The 17,626-nt window shown below is 45.7% G+C and overlaps 1 protein-coding gene across 3 annotated transcripts in view; it reads right to left on the reverse strand.

Moving 5' to 3' along the window:
• dnah10 (dynein axonemal heavy chain 10) overlaps positions 1–17,626 on the reverse strand; it is a 677,292-nt gene that overhangs the window by 80,673 nt on the left and 578,993 nt on the right. For all 3 annotated transcript variants that reach the window (XM_069933473.1, XM_069933472.1, XM_069933474.1), the window contains one exon: positions 2,668–2,877. In XM_069933473.1, the coding sequence (XP_069789574.1) occupies positions 2,668–2,877 (210 nt within the window). The remainder of the gene's footprint in view (positions 1–2,667; positions 2,878–17,626) is intronic.

Raw genomic sequence — 17,626 nt, forward strand, 5'->3', positions numbered from 1 at the left:
CATTCTTGTACGCTCCAGGGAATAAAGTACTAATCTGTTTAATCTTTCCCTGTAACTCAGTTCATCAAGTCCTGCCAACACCCTTGTAAATCTTCTTGGCACTCTTTCAATCTTATCGATATATTTCCTGTAGTTAGGTGACCAAAACTGCACGTTACCCCAAATTTGGCCTCACCAATGTATCATAAATCTTTACCATAACATCCTAACTCCTATATTCAATACAGTCAGCTCTTTTTCTTTGGTGACAATGAATGAGAGCCAGGCTTTCAATCTCCCTCCTGAATGCTTTTTAATACAGCCCATTATTGTGGTATTGTCAGCACATTTGCTACACTCATTATGATGGCCAATGTGCCTAAAGGTCTCTTTATGACCCTATCTACCAGTGATGCCACTTTCAGGGAATTATGTATCTGTATTCCCAGATCCTTCTGTTCTACCGCACTCCTCTGTCCCCTAATAAGTTATCATATATGTCCTTTCTAAGTTTGTTCTCACAACATGCAACACCTCACAATTGTCTGCGTTAAATGCCATCTGTCATTTTGCAGCCCATTTTCTCCAGCTGGTCCAGAGCCCTCTCTGTGAGCTTTGAAAACCTTCCTCGCTGTCCACAAAACCTCCAATCTTGCTGTCATCTGTAAGACTTTCTTGCTTTTGGAAATAAACCTTGTTTAACACTTGTTGAAATGACACTAAGATTGGTAGGAACATAAAGTTCCATGTAGCCCTAAATCTATCAAAATTTATCTACTTTAAATAATTCCAATGAGCTTCTCAAATGGAGAATTCTCAAGCTTTATTACTTGTTTTGATTTCAGATTTTTGCATTTGCATTGTTATCTTTGCTGCAAGGAAATACAAACAGAGAGAGAATAGTGAGTATAGAGCACTGGTGAGACACCACTGTCTACAGTATTTTTATCTAGATCGAAGGATGTTATTGCATTGGAAAGAGTTCAGACAATGCAAAATTGAATAGTAGAATGAACAGGTTATGTATGATTCAATAAACTGGGTTTATTTAGAAATCTGAATTTAGAAAAGTGAAGCATCTAAGGTCAAGAGCCTTCTCTTTGGAAAGGATGGAGAAATATTCATTTAGCACCTCACCTACATCCTTTGGCTCCACACATAAATTTCCCCTCCCATCCCTGAGTTGGACCTATTCGTTCTTTAGCTGTTCTTTTGTTTCTAATGTAGTTACAAAAGATTTTCAGATTCTCCTTAATCCTACTTAGCAAAGTCAATTCATAGTCCATTTTTGCCCGGCTAATTTGAAGTTCTCTCCTTTAAACCACAAGTAACTCATTTGATATCCATTTGAAATGAGTGTGGAGTGTACTAATATTCTAGGTCTTAAATGTTGGATCTATTTAAGGACATTTTAGTTGAAAATGTCCCCAGATAGGATCTGTCCCAGTTAATATAGGGAGGAAATTGGTGCGGTCTTGACAGAGATCTTTGTGTCATCTCCTGCCACAAATGAGGTCCAAGATGACACAAAAAGTTGTCGATAGTGAAGTAAGTTGTCAGAGACAGCAAGATAGAAATGAGTTACAGATATGGGCTGAGAAATAGCAGATGGAGTTTAATCCAAACAAGTATGAGGTGTTGCACTTTAGGAGATCAAATGCATGAGGAAAATATACTGTTAATGGCAAGACTCTGGAAAGCATTGATGTGCCAAGGGATCTTGGTGTTCCTGAAAGTGGCAATACGAATGGATAGGGTGGTAATGAAGACATGTAGCATACTTGCCTTCATTGGTCAAAGCGATGAGTATGAAAGTAAAGAAGCAATGTTGCAGCTTTATAAAACTTCAGTCAGGCCACACTTGGAATACTGTGTGCAATTGTGGATGCTGCATTACAGGAAGGATATGAAGGCTTTGGGCAGGGTGCAGAAAATGTTCACTAGGATATTTCCTGGATTGGAGAGTTTTAGCTGTAAGAAGAAGTTAAACAAAAATGCAAGAAGATGAGGGGCAACCTGATAGAAGTATATAGAATAATGAGGGGCCAGAGTCTTGTTCCCAGGATGGAAACGTCAAACATGAGAGGGTACATGTTTAAGGTGAGAGGGAAAGTTTAAAGGAAATTTGTGGGGCACACTTTTTCACATCAAGAATGATGACTGCCTGAAATGCACTTCTGAGCATTGACAGAAACAGATATGATATGAGGGGTTAAGAGGCATTTAGACAGGAATGTGAACAGCAGGAATGGAGGGACATAGATCACATGCATATGAACCATGGACAGAAAGCCTTCAGAAACTGTGACCTAATCTTGCCCTTGATTCATTTTGGAAACAGGTTTCATCTAAGAAAACATAATGGGCCACATGACGTCCTGTCCTGAACCTCTGGTTTCCAATTTCATTGCAGCTAGTTTTCAATTACTGTATCTTGTTGCTAATTTCAAGATGAAATCTAGAATGTTTGCCCTCTGTCTGTGTAATATGTGGAAGAGAATGCACAGAATCATGGCCAATTGTGTATTCCAGATTGTGCAGCTGTTCACCATCATAGACATCTCAAATTCACAAACAAAACTGTCACCTCTAATTTGATAAGAAGACACAGACTCTAATTTTGATTAGCTGAGGTACATGAAGGTTTTTTAAAAAATACACTGCAGGAAAAGTAAACCAAAATTTTACCAGGAAATCAGATTCATTGAAATCATATGGCACATTCCACCCGATCTTGCCATATTTCCTCCGCTCCTGGACCACTGCATGGAAGAATGCCAGTACATAGACCAGGGACTTGTAGGCAAAGTGGGGGCACACTGTCAAGGCTTCATGGCTGATCTTGAAATATGTAGCTCTCATATTAAGCTTCAGGCCATTAGGTGGTTCCATCACAACCTGCAATAACCATTTACCATATTACTTGTTGTATAAGTGACTAGGTATCGTTGCTGGTTAGACCAGTTATTAGGCTATTGTTACTGTTGAGTATATGGTTACCAAGAATAGAATTGTTGAGTTAAACAGGAAAATCTGCAGATGCTGGAATCATAGAAGAACACACAAAAGCATTGGTAAAATTCAGCAGGTCTCACAGTATCTATAGGGAGTAAAGGGTAACCAACATTTTGGGCCTGAGCCATTTATCAAGGTACAAATAGCAGGAAAGCATACCATTTAGAAAGTGGGTGGAGTGAGGAGGAGAGGAGGAAGGAATGGGCGGGGGAGGGGGGGAAACAAGGCTAACAGGTAAGAGGTCATAGTTGGACATAGGTGGGTGGATAGAAGAGAAAAAGCAGAGATAGATGGAGGAGAGGGTATCTCTCTAAATAGAAAGGGAAGGGGGTGGTGAACTGGAGAATAGGAGACAGAGGAATATGAATAGAGAGAGACTCAAGAGAAGGGTTTAATGGAAGTCGTGTGCGGGTGGTCTCAGTTATGCATGCCATCCCAGCTTGTCCTATTTGTCTGCATTCAGCTCATATCCCTCAAAACCTCTCCTATCCACGCACCAGTAAAAATTTCTTTTAAACATTACAATTGTACCCATCTCTACAACTTCCTCTGGCAGCTTGTTTAATATATCCACCACTCTGTGTGAAAAAGTTACCCCTCAGGTAAATCTCTCCCTTCTTACTTTTCTACAGTGTTAAACATTGTTTTTAATTAATTGCAAGTTTGTACTGATTAGAGGAAATGATCTCGTGTTATTACTGCTAGATGCAGTTAAGATCAAATTCAGGTTTATTTATCTGATTGTACAATTACAACCCGATGAAACAGTGTTCTCTGGTCCTCGGTACAAAACACTGCAAACACACATACAGATATAACATACATACAGACAAATGATACATGTGCACAGTACATATATACAAATATTTAAAAAAATTTTTTTCTTTCTTTGGCTTGGCTTCGCAGACGAAGATTTATGGAGGGGTAATGTCCACGTCAGCTGCAGGCTCGTTGGTGGCTGACAAGTCCGATGCGGGACAGGCAGACACAGTTGCAGCGGTTGCAAAAGAAAATTGGTTGGTTGGGGTTGGATGTTGGGTTTTTCCTCCTTTGTCTTTTGTCAATGAGGTAGTAGAGTAACAGAGAGTTGTTTTAGCAGTTCAGCAGTTGTTCAGCAGTCTCACTGCCCATGGGAAGAAGCTGTTTCTCAGCCTGGTGGTTCTGGTTCTAATACTCCTGTATCTCTTACCCAATGGGAGTAGCTGGAAGATGCTGCATGCAGGGTGGTAGGGGTCCTCACAGGTTTTGCGAGCCCTCTTTTGACAATGATCCCGGTAAATCACATCAATGGGGGGAAGGGAGATCCTAGTTACTAGATATTATTTCTGGTCACAGAGAGATGACTTGTATTACTGGTTAGAGCTGGCGATTGGCCATTTTATAATAGACAAAAATCAACAATACAGTATATTTATAGGTGCCTGGTTAGAAATCAGTACCACTGGCAGAGGGCAGTGAATCTGCATTGTTATTGATTAAAGGAAAGTGACCAGTGTTGTTACTAACAAAACTGCTGGAAGAACTCAGTGGGCTAGGAAGTATCTGTGGAGGCAAAGAGATGGTAGGCATTTTGGGTAGAGACCCTAGCTCAGGACTGAGAATGTAAAGGCAAATACCCTGAGTGATGTAATGGATCGAGATGGATTACAAGAGGTTGCAGATAATGGAATCTGATAAGGACGGTGGTGAATGGAACCAGATGAGGGAGGGATGGTGGGAAGATGGGAACAGTGGGGAAGGGGATGAGACCCAGTGGAGGGTTGTTAGGTAGACAGAAGGCATTATTGCTCAGAGGGAAGAAACAAGATATTTGTTTCCAATCAATGGGAGTTGGAGTGAGGATGTGCGAGAGAGCAGGACACTAAGATGAGTACAGTGCTGGTAAGTTTTTGTTCCAGCAAATGGGAATTGGAATGAGTCTGTCTGAGAGCGGGATAGTTTAAGAAGATGAGAGGTATAAGCAGAGCGGGCTTCGTGGGTGTGGCCATTATATGAAAGTGTCGGAGTTAGAGTGATGAGTTGAGGCTTTGGGGAGAAGAGGTAAAACTCTGGTGAGAGTTCAGTATTATGTATTCTTTGACCTGATTAGTGTATCAAGGTGGAATAGTCAGAATGACAACAGGATTACTGGAGTGTTCATCTATAAGAGGTGGAAATGCTGGGCCACTTGGCATCTGCCTTTCAGGTGTATAGAGTTGCAACTCCTTACAGAGTGTATTAAGAAACTGGAGCTGCAGTTCCACTCACCACCTAACAGCTCTTTCAGGAGAATGAGGAGTTCATAGATAGGAGATCCAGGGAGGCAGTCACACCAAAGCTGCAGAAGGCAGGTAACTGGGTGACTGTCAGGAGAGCGAAAGCAGAGGCAAGTAGGCAGGTAGTACAGGATACTTCTGTGGCCATTCCCCTCAATAATAAGTATACAGCTTTGGATACCGTTGAGGGAACAACCTCCCAGGACAAAGCTGCAGTGAGCAGATCTCTGATACTGAGCTTGGCCCTGTGGCTCAGAAGGGATGGAGGGAGAAAAGGAGAGTGGAAGTGATAGGGGATACAATGGCTAGAGGAGCAAACAGGCAATTTTATGGACATGAAAGAGACACCCAGTTAGTTTGTTGCCTCCAAGGTGTCAGGGTCAGTGATGTCTCTGATCAGGTCCATGGCAACAATGAAAAGGGAGGGTGAGCAGCCAGAAGTCGTGGTACATATTGGTATCAATGATTACAGGCAGGAAAAAATAAAAACATAAAAATGTTGAAAGAACTCAGCAGGAGTAGCAGCATCTGTAGGAGGTAAAGATATATAAACAACATTTTGGGCCTGAGACCTTTTGTAAGATTTGGATAAAAAAGCATGCAGGCACCTAAATAAAAAATACTGGTGTGTGGGAAGAAAGGGCTGGAGGAGGAGCACAGCCTCACAGACAAAAGGTAATAATTGGGCATGGATAGGGGGACAGGAAAGATGAGAAATAATTGGGAAAGAGGGTGGCTCTGTAAATGCAGAACTGGAGGAAAGGAGAAAATAGGGATAAGGGAAGGGGAGAGACGGGTCGGGGGAAGGTGCTAGTGGCAATCAGAGAAGTCAATGTTAATGCCATTTTGTTACAGGGTGCCTACCTCCACAAATACCTTCCCCTTTTTCGATTTCTCTGTCTCCATCTTGGGAGATAAATTCTCGAGACATTTTCTACAAACCTACCAACTCCAGTTATTTTGACTTCACCTCTTAATATCCTGTCCCCTAAAACGATTCCATTCCTTTCTCGCAATTTCTCCATCTTTGTTGCATCTGCTCCCGGGATGAGGTTTTCACAAGAGATCATCCAAGATGTACTCTTCGAAAAACATGGCTTCCCCTCTACTGTCATCAACTCAGCCCTTACCCACATATCCTCCATAAGCCTCACATCTGCCCTGGCCCCTACCGCCCTGAGGTGCAACAAGGACAGAAGTCCTGCTGTCCTCACCTACAACCCCACCAGCCTCCGCATCCAACATATCCTCCTTCGCCATTTCTGCCACATACTATGTGATCCCACCACTAAACACATCTTCCCCTCTCCTACCCCACAAAGACTGCTTCCTCCATAACTCAATTATTCACTCGTCTTCTCCCACCATTCGACCCCTTGGAACCTAATCCAGTGACCACAAGAAATAAGAACATAAGAAATAGGAGCAAGAGTAGGCTATCTCGCCTGTCGAGCCTGCTCCGCCATTCAATAAGATCATGGCTGATCTGATCATTGACTTAACTCCACCTACTTGCTTTTTCCCCATATCCCTTCATTCCTTTTTTTTTATGTAAAAATCTATCTAACAGAATCTTAAATGTCTTTAATGAAGTAGCCTCAACTGCTTCCCTGGGTTGAGAATTCTACAGATTCACTATTCTCTGAGAAAAACAGTTTTTCCTAATCTCCAACTTAAATCTACTCCCCTGAAACTTGAGGCTGTGACCTCTAGTTCTGGTCTCACTTATCAGTGAAAACAATTTCCCTGCCTCTATCTTATCTATCCCTTTCATAATTTGAGATGTTTCTATAAGATCTCCTCTCTTTCTTCTGAATTTGAGTGAGTATAATCCCATAGACTCTCATCATAGTCAACCCCCACATCTCCAGCATCAACCTGGTGAAGCTCCTCTGGATTGCCTCCAAGGCCTGTATATCCTTCCTCAAGTATGGTGACCAGGACTGCACACAGTATTAATAATTTGCTCTTCCATTTTTCCTACCAAAGTGGATGACCTCACATTTACTAGCATTGTATTCCATCTGCCAGACCTTTGCCCACTCACCTCACTATATCCTTCTGCAGCCTCTCCACATCCTCGGTACAATGTTCTTACCACTCAATTTAGTATCATCCGTAAACTTGGCTACACGACTCTCTGCCCCCTCTTCCAAATCATCAATGTAAATGGTGAACAGCTGCAGGCCCAGCACCGACCCCTACGGCCCCCCACTCACCACTGGCTGCCAATCAAAAAAAAAACACCCATTTACCCCGACTCTATCTTCTGACATTTAACCAATCTTCAATCCATGCCAATATATTTCCCCCGACTCCATTCATCTGTATCTTATTGGTGTCTCTTGTGAGGTATCTTATTAAACACCTTCTGGAAATCCAAATAAAGAACATCAACCTGTTCCCCTCTATCTACTGCACCCATTATATCCTCAAAGTACTCCAGTAAGTTTGTCAAACAAGACCTGCCTTTTCTGAATCCGTGCTGCGTTTGCCTGATGGAGTCCCTTCATTCTAAATGTCTCACAAATTCATCTTTAATGACAGCTTCAAGCATTTTCCTGACTACAGGTGTTAAGCTAACTGACTGATAGTTACCCGTCTTCTGCCCACATCTCTTTTTAAAAAGTGGCGTGTCATTTACTGCCTTCCAATCTGCCAGGATAAAAGAGAAAAGAGTAGAATTACCAATAAGGGATAGTATCACATCTGCAGAAAGGGAGGATGTTGTGGAGGGATTGTCTAATAGTGTGGAGAATTCACTATATTGGAAGAAGTCTATAGGGCCCCCCAAAAAACCCTTGGGCATTGAGGAACACATAAATAGGCAGCTTTGGAATGGTGAAAAATAACAGGGTTGATGTGATGGGAAACTTTAATTTCCCAAATATTGACTGGCACCTCCTTGCTGCGAAAGACAGATGGGGCAGAATTTGTCAGGTGTGTCCAAGAAGGATTCGTGACACAGTATGTGGACAAACTGACGAGAGAAGTGATCAACAGTGGATCTAGTACTGGGTAATGAACCTGGTCAGGTGGTATACCTCTCAGTGGGGGAGCATTTTGGTGATGGTGACCGTAACTCCCTGACCTTTAGTTAGGTATGGACAAGGATGGGAGTAGACAAAATGGAAAAGTGCTTAATTGAGGGATTATGATGGGATTTAGCAGGAATTTTGGAGAATAAATTGGGAACAGATGTTCTCGGGGAAAAGCATACAAGTAATGTAGAGTTTAGGGATTACTTCATTGGGGTTCTGGATTGGTTCATCCCATGGAGACTGGAAAAGTTGGTAGCATAAGGGAACTGTGGTTGACAAAAGAGGCAAGACAGCTTGTTAAAAGGAAGAAGGAAGCATTCAGAGGTTTAGGAAGCAAAAGGCAAGAAGGGCTCATGAGGATCCTATGGTAGCCAGGAAGAGACATAGGAAAGCAAAAAGGGGGCATGAGAAGACCTAAAAAATAGGATTAAGGGGTTCAATGCATAGTTGAAGAGCAGAATGATGACAAAAGTGAAGGTAGGGCTACTTAAGGATAAAGGAGGCAACATGTGCCTGAAGGCCCAAGAGGTAGGGGAGGTAAATTAATATTTTGCTTCAGTATTCACCAGAGAGAGAGAGGACCTTGGTCAATATGAGGTCAGCATAGAATAGGCCGATGTGCTGGAGTATGTTGAGGTTGAAAAAGAGGAAGTGCTGGATCTTTCTTGAAAATTCAGATTGTTAAGTCCCTGGAACATGAAGAGATACACCCAGGTTACTGCAGGAAACAAGGGAAGAAATTTCTGGGCATTGGTAAAGATCTTTATGTCCTCCCTGGTCACAGGGGAGGTACCAGAGGATTGGAGAACAGCAATGTAGTACAGGTACACGATCTTTTATCCAGAACCCTTGGTGGACAGTGAATTCCAAATTTTGGATTTTTCCGGATTTTGGAAAGCCAGATTTAAGCCCACCAAAATTGTGCTGCTGTATCCACCCCCACCCCTTCCAGTCACCCTGCAATCTCCCCGCAGCTCCCCTCACCCGCCCGACTCACACTGCCGGTCTCTCAGCTGCACAGCTCGCGCTGCCAGTCTCCCCCTCCTCGCCCGCCCGACTCACGCTGCTGGTCTCTCTGCCGCCTGCAGAACCAGTAGCCCCTCCCCCTAAGACCCCTAATAAAGGTTGAGAGCCTCCTTCATACCTGAGGCATGCTTGGATCTTTAGATCAATAAAGACTTTGGCCCTTACTTTGTTTCTGTGAGTGGTCATTGATCACGCTACAATTTATTGATCTAAAATTTTAAGCGCCATGGACAAGGCGATTCAGTTGGAGAAGCTGGAGATCGACCCGAAAGATCCAGAGGCCTCTGTGAAATTCAACTTGAGGTGCTACAAAATCACAGAAGACAGCGATATGTATGACCTACTATTCGAAGCGGTAGGCCATTGTGCATGTTATGAGCCCTGAGGACCCCAAAACCCAGCAGCAATGGATATTCACCAAAACAAATGGTTACTTAAACAAAAGTTGCTTTTAATTATCTTTAAACAGGAAAACAGAATCACATTTTAACTTATCACTATTGACTTAACTAACCTAACTTAACCCCCTTTTAATTCTAAACGCACACATATGTAATGTGTAAGTTCAGAAAAGTTCTTTGTTTCACAATCCAATCTCACTTCTCATTCCTCCAAGTTCACTGGTTGCAGGCAATTCTTACACTGTGCACAGAATTTAACATTTATATAGTTCACCAGGCTTTGGTGCTTGAAAGGTAAATGGTTATTGCTCAGGAAGGTTCTTGTTGGTTTTCAGAGAAAAATTTGTTGTTCCAGGACACCCACAACTGATTTACTTCCATCGGCAACTTCAGTGTCTTGCTGATGAAACTTGCCTCCTTAGGGTCCTCCAGATGATAACCTCTTTCTTTCAAGTCACTACAGAGTGCCTTTTTGTTTTTCCTATTTCAAGTGAAACATTAGGCAGCCAGTCCTCTTTTCTTGCATGAACTACAAGGGCTTTGACCAGGCTGAACTAAGCACTCACAACCTGTCTTCCAAATGGGGTTTCCACAAGCTCAATAGCTTGTCCTGTTCCAGTTCCAGTTGCTGCTGCTGACTGTATCACTGTAGAACTGATCTCTGTCTTTCTGAGAGAAAAGCCTGTTTTACTCTCTCTGCTTGCAAAACCACATGACCCTCCTAGAACAGCACGTTCCACTCAGACAGAATGCGGCTCCAACAAGTTTTTCATCTGTTTACTTTTTGTAAACAAAAATCAATTATTGAAGTCTCTTGGGCACTCTCCAAAGCTTCTGCAAAGGTTCTGGAGCTGATATGTCTAGCATTAGTAGAGCTCCAGTATTTTAAATAAGATCTGTTTTAAAGTGTTTGTATGTGACCTACACTAAAAATCCTGCCCCAATTTATCTCCCAGAAACATATCTATATTCTGTCACATACATACCAACTGATTTGCGATTGCACAGGGTATGAAGAGGCGATGGCCCGGCTCCATCAACAATATGGAGCACCAAGGAACGCCATGAACACACACTTGCAGCTCAGTTCTTGACACCAAGGCCCGGGTGAGTAAGTCAACAAGTTTGTGCGGGCCATACAGGAGCTGGGACAAGACTGCAGGTGCCAGGATGCGATGGCAGCGGAGTACCAGGAGGAGCTCATCTGCGATGGACTGGTTGCTGGGTTCTGCTCCCAACTGGAGCTGGTCAAGCCAAGATGGCGACGTGTGTCACCGGCCGCACATGGCACTGCTCACAGGGGGCTTAGATTGGCATATCCTTTCATAGTGCCCTTTTTGCCAGCAGTTCAAGCAGTTCGCGCTATGTGCAGGGCAGTACTCTCAAGGATGCTTGCTCTGCCTACAATAGTTGCACTTTGAGTGCTCGGCAGTTGCGGTGGTCCCAAGGAGGTCATATGCATGGCCTGGGAAGAAAGTAGAGGTCTACACTGTGGGCCACTCAGCCCCCAGATATGAAGAACGGGCGGCACTTTCTTTGGACTGCCGCAACTGCCGAGCACACAAAGTGCAACTATTGTGGGCAGAGCAAGCATCCCTGAAAGTACTGCCCTGCATGTAGCGCGAACTGTTTGAACTGCCGACGAAAAGGGCACTATGCAAGGATATGCCAATCTAAGCCCCCTGTGAGCAGTGCCACATGAGGCCGGTGACTCACGTCGCCATCTTGGTTTGACCAGCTCCAGTCGTCACTTCCGGTTGTGGAGAACTGAACTTCTGGGCCCTTGACATGACAAGGAGGGACATCACTGCCAGCTTCACTTCCGGGCCCCACCACATGCGATCCATGGGGCAGCCATCTTCGTGATCGCCTGGGTAGTCATCTTGGCGGCCACAGACTCAACAACTCGGCAGTAGTGGGTCAGGCAGCGAACCGAAGTTAGCCTCAATCATCTTGGACCAGTCAACCATACCAGCTGGGATGTTCCATGATGGACATAAAGGTAAAAGGTCACACCATAGGTTGCCTGTTTGACATGGGGAGCACCGAGAGTTTCATACACCTGGGCACCGCCGAACGCTACTCCCTGACTGTGTCCCCTGCGAAGTGCCGGGTAGCATTAGCCTCCGAGTCCCTCTTGACATAAATCTGCAGGAAGTGCTCTGTGAACCTAACCGCAATGGTGAGGGGGGGATGGGGGGGGGGGGGGAAGACGGACAAAATACAAAAATTTCAGACTGCTAGTGATGCCCCATCTCTGCGCCCGTCATTATGGGACTGGATTTCCAGTACCAGCTAAAAGGGGTACAAATGCTGTTTGATGGCCCCCATCCCCTGCTCACAGTCAGGAACGATCAGTTCCAGGAGGTCCTGCCACCCCCCCTCCCCCTTTTGGAGAGGCCCAATCACACACCTGGAGGCTGGGCAACCTGTGGCCTGGCCACCCTATGTGTTCCTCCCCGCCACTGTTTCCAAACTTCACCCCAGGCTGTAGGCCAGTGATCACTAGAAGTAGACAGTACAGCCTGGAGAACAGGGGATTCATTAAGTCCAAGGTGGAAGAGTTGCTGAGGGAGGGCATAAAAGAGCCTAGTGGAAAGCACAGGTGCTGCTGGCTGTAGAGAAGAACCGGATGGTGATTGACTACAGTCAAACTATATTAGATGCCTACCCGCTGCACTGAATTGATGACATGGTAAATGAGATCACAAAATACAGGATCTTTTCGACCATAGATCTCAAGTCAGAGTACCAACAAATCCATATCCATCCAAAGGACCAGCCTTACACAGCATTTGAGGCTAACAGTCAACTATACCAATTCTTATGTGTCCCTTTATGCCTTACAAATGGAATGTTGGTGTTCCAAAGGGGAATGGACCACATGGTGGTTGACAGTGGGTTAAAAGCCACTTACTATATTTGGATAATGTCACCATATGCGGCGTTGACCAGAAAGAACACAACAACCTGTGAGATTTCTGGCCACTGCAAAAGCCCTCAACCTAACATACAACCAGAAGAAGTGTGTGTTCAGCATGGAGCGGCTGGCAATCCTGGGGTACGTGGTGGAGCATGGTGTGATTTCCCCCAACCCTGAGTGCATGTGCCCCCTCCTGGAATTACCTCTAATACAGAACCCCAAGGCTTTAAAAAGGTTCCTGGGGCTCTTTTCGTATTATGCATAATGTATTTCCAACTATGCTGACAAGGCCCAAACCCTGGTGAAAACCATGACCTTTCCCCCATCAGCAGAGGCCTGTAAGGCTTTCGAGAGCATCAGGGACGAGATTGTCAAGGCAGGAATGCATGCCATCAATGAGTCGGTGCCATTCTAAGTGGAGAGCGACTTAGCCCTGGCCGCCACTCTGACCCAGGTAGGCAGGCCAGTGGCATTTTTTCGCATACCTTGCAGTGCCCCGAATTCAGACACTCTGACGTGGAGAAGGAAGCACAGGCTATAATGGAGGTGGTGCGCCACTGGAGGCTCTATTTGGCTGGCAGGCCATTCACCCTGCTGATGGACCAGAGAGCTGTCGCCTTTATGCTTTATAACAAACAGCGAGGCAAAATTAAGAATGACATGATCATGCGGTAGAGAATTGAGCTGTCCATCTATAATTACGAGATCTTGGACCAGCCAGGTAAGCTCAACGAGCCCCCCAACGCGCTGTCCAGGGAAACCTGCGTCAGGGTGCAAGTAGATCGACTACACACTCTCCATGATAGCCTCTGCCACCCTGGGATCACAAGACTCTACCACTTCATGAGGGCATGTAACCTTCCCTATTCAGTGGCGGAAATTAGAGAGCTGACACGCAATTGCCCGGTCTGTGAGGAATGCAAGCTGCAGTTTTACAGGCCAGAAAGAGCCCACCTCATCAAGGCCACTCGCCCCTTTGAACGCCTCAGCATAGACTTCAAGGGGCCCCTCCTGTCCATGAATCAGAGCAGCTATTTCCTGAACATTGTGGATGAATACTCATGCTTCCCATTCACCATTCCCTGCCCAGACATGACCACAGCCACGATCATTAAAGAACTCTGCACCATATTCACTCTGTTCAGGTACCCTACGCATGTGCATAGCGGCCGGTGTTCAACATTCATGAGAGAGGAGCTGCGATGTTACTTCCTCTCCGGGGCATAGTGATGAGTATAACCACCAGCTACAACCCATGAGGGAATGGCCAGGTAGAGAGGGAAATCAGCATCATTTGGAGGGCAGTCCTGTTGGCCCTAAAGGGAAAGGGATGAATGTGTCCCAGTGGCAAGAGGTACTTCTGGAAGAGCTGCATGCCACCAGGTCCCTAGTCTGTACGACTACGAATTGAACGCCCCATGAAAGATTGTTCTCCTTCCCTAGGAAGTCGGCATCAGGAGCCACGCTGCCGATCTGGCTGACAGCTCCTGGGCCGTGCTCCTCCAAAAGCACGTTAGAACCCACAAAGTGGACCCACTGATGGAGGAAGTGCACCTCCTGCAGCCTAACCCACAGTATGCGCTGGTAAGGTACCTAGACGGACAGGACGACACAGTGTCCATTCGAGACCTGGCACGAGCGGGAATCCTAGTGCAGGAGGTGCACCCGATACCCTTGGGCAGTGACCAGCCAGCCCTGGGGACCACCAGGGTTGAGGACTTAGAAATCCCATCCCCCACAGCCCCCCCGAATGTTTCCCTCCACTGGAGGGATTCCCCCTCAGTTACTAACTAACCTCCCCCCTCCACTCCCATGAACCTGGGAGACACGGACACGGTTCAGCTAGCCCATGATTGAGCCATTGGGCCATTGGAGCAAGAAGCACAGCCAACAGGACTGTGGAGGTCCCAATGACAGGTAAAACCACCAGAGAGACTACATCTGTGAACATTACTGTGCAACTCATGGACTGTAAAGACAGTGCCCCGCATCACCCGTCAGACTCTATCTAAAAAGGAGGGATGAATGTGGTGGAACATGGTATTGCAGGCACATTCCCCACTGAACTGCACAGGCGAGGAACCCACGGAGGCTGCAGGCTGCTGAAGACTGTGATCAAGGGACTCACACCAGGCTGCAGACTGTTGGAGACTGGCTGAAGGGGTACATATTGGAACCAAGATGTGAGAGGGTGCTGAAGGGTTCCTAATCATATCAGAGGTCCAGATCTGGAACTCGGGTTGCTGATGGATTGGATTAAACTGTGTGTCTGCAGAGGCTGCAGAAGCACTGGAGGTGAATCCACGGAAACTTGGTGACTCTGGGGGATCTCTCAATTGCTTCTCTTTCTCTGACTGTAAGAGGTGCTTCAGGTAATTTCTGCCAAAGGCGAATCTGTCTGCCTTACAGCAGACTAAAGCCATTTTGTGTAATATGACACTTTTTATTACGTGACAATAAACTGAATCTTGAAAGCAGAAGGTAGTAGTAGATGGAACATATTCTGCCTGGAGGTCAGTGACCAGTGGAGTTCCACAGGGATCTATTCTGGAGCCTGCTCTTTGTAATTTATATAAATGATATGAATGAAGAATTGGGAAGATAGGTCAGTCAGTTTGCAAATGATATGAAGGTTGGAGGAATTGCTGAAAATATAGAAGGTTGTTGTAGGTTACAACAGAATATATTCAAGATGTAGAGCTGAATAGAGAAGTGAGGGATGGAGTGATGCATTTTGGAAGGTCAAACTTGAAGATGGTGAACATGGTTAATGGCAGGATTCTTAACAGTGTGGAAGAATAGAGGGACCTTGGGATCCAAATCCAATGATCTCTCCAGGTTGCCACACAGGATAGCATTCGTTAGTCAGGGAATTGAATTTAAGTGCCGTGAGGTAATGTCGCTGCTTTAGTTATTACAGGTAGATGTGGAAACTTTGGGCGGTTGCAGTGGAGATTTACCAGGATGTTACCTAGATTGCAGAATGTGTCTTATGAGACAGAGTTAACAGAGATAGGGCTTTTATCTTTGGAGCAAAGAAGGATGAGTGGTGACTTCATAGAAGTCTACAAGATTCTGAGAGACATAAATATATGGGATAGCAACACCTTTTCCTGGGGTGACAGGAAGAAATACCAGAGGACATCTGAGGGGAGGAAAGTTTAGAGGAGTAATTTTTGTTTTTTTACACAGAGAGTAGTGGTTGCTTGGAATGCATTGCCAGGGATAGTTGCGGAGGTTAGTATAATAGGAACATTTAAAAGATTCTTGGGCAGGCACGTGGATGCAAGAAATATAGTGGTTTATGGTTGTGAGGTGGGAAAGGTTTAGATTGCAGAGTAGATTTATCTAGGTCGGCACAACATTGTGGGCCAAAGAGCCTGTACTGTGCTGAAATGTTCTATTGCAGTACACAAAAGTTTTGTAGAAGCTTGAGTGAAACATGAAAATCTGCAGAGTGATTGAAATAAAAACACAATGCGGGATAAACTCAGCAGGTCACGCAGCATACTTTATGTAGCAAAGATAAAGATACATAAGCAACATTTTGGGCTTGAACTCTTTATCAAGGGCTTGATGAAGGACTCAAGCCCTAAATGTTGGTTATGTATCTTTTTCTTTGCTACAAAAATGCGTGGTTTGACCTGAGTTGCTTCAGCATGATGTTTTCACTTTTCCAGAAGCTGAGCAGGTCACACAGCAGCCAGAGAAAGTAAAAGACATTTTGGGGCCGAGCCCCTTTTGAGGAGCACTGAAAAATCAGGCAGATGGGTAGGAGAAAAGAACACTGGCTAACAGATAAGAGGAAACAGGTGAATACCTGCGTGAGTTGGTTTCTCCAGCACCCTTATGTATTGCATTAGATTCCAACTGTGGTGGTACACCACCGGCCTACTGCAGGGGGCTACCTCTGTACCTGTAGGAGTGTAAGGGGACAGGACAACACCTGGCCAGCTGCCAATCAGTTGGCCTGAATGGATCAAGCCCCACCCGGTCGGGTGTCAATCACCCTCTGGGATATAAGCCTGGTTCTGTGGAAGTCTTTGTGGATTAAAGCCTTTTGTACAGTCTTTACCTTGTGGGTGTCTGATTCTGGCTAACAATGCACAATTTAATTCACAAAATTTTCCCACGGCTGCCATGGAAAAACTCCTGAGTGCAGGGAGCCTCGAGGTTGACCCATGCCACCCGGAAGCCCAGACACGCTTCAAGATCTGGCAGCATGCGGTCAAGGCAATCATCAAGGCACACGAGGATGACATCCTGGACTCCATTCGGAAGAGATTGATCCTACTCCGGTCAGAGCTGAGTCCCCACGCCTTCCAGGTAACCAAAGGCTGCTCCACGTACAAGAGCGCAATGGACACTCTCGAGAACTTGTACAAGCCCCCCATGAATGTGGTCTGTGCAAGGTACCTCCTCAACACCCAAGCCCAGCAACCAGGGGAGACGGCTGAGTCTGACCTGGGACACTTGCAAGAGTTGGCCCGACCGTGTCTGACTGAACCCGGGGTAGGTGTAGAGGAGATCGAGAGGCTGATCCGGCTTCATCCGAGGGCTACGCTTGAGGGCCCTCCAGTAGAAGCTGCTGGAAGACAACATCTATGCCCTAACCAGGACTGAGGAAGTGGTCCAAACCCTGGAAGCAGAAGCCCTGCACGTCGAAGCCTTCAATTCCGGGTTCCCCCAGGCTCTCACATGGCCCTCTCACAGTGCAGCTCAAGGCTGAGCTGGGGAGGAGAACGTCGCTGCGGCAGGCGCCCGGCGCCTGTGTAAATACTGTGGGTCCTGGTGTGGGTCAGATCGACAATCGCGCCAAAACTGGCCAGCTAAAAACCAGTATTGTTCCCGATGCAGCAAGAAAGGCCACTTTGCAAAAGTGTGCCTCTCTAAACCTGCCGGCAGCTCAACGGCCCTCTATGACCTCCCTACTTCCCTCGCAAATCCCCTACGTGCGCATGCCGGGTGGCGCCATTGTCCCCGTGA

The sequence above is a fragment of the Narcine bancroftii genome, chromosome 4 (assembly GCF_036971445.1).
Source record: "Narcine bancroftii isolate sNarBan1 chromosome 4, sNarBan1.hap1, whole genome shotgun sequence".
NCBI classification, from domain to species: Eukaryota; Metazoa; Chordata; class Chondrichthyes; order Torpediniformes; family Narcinidae; genus Narcine; species Narcine bancroftii.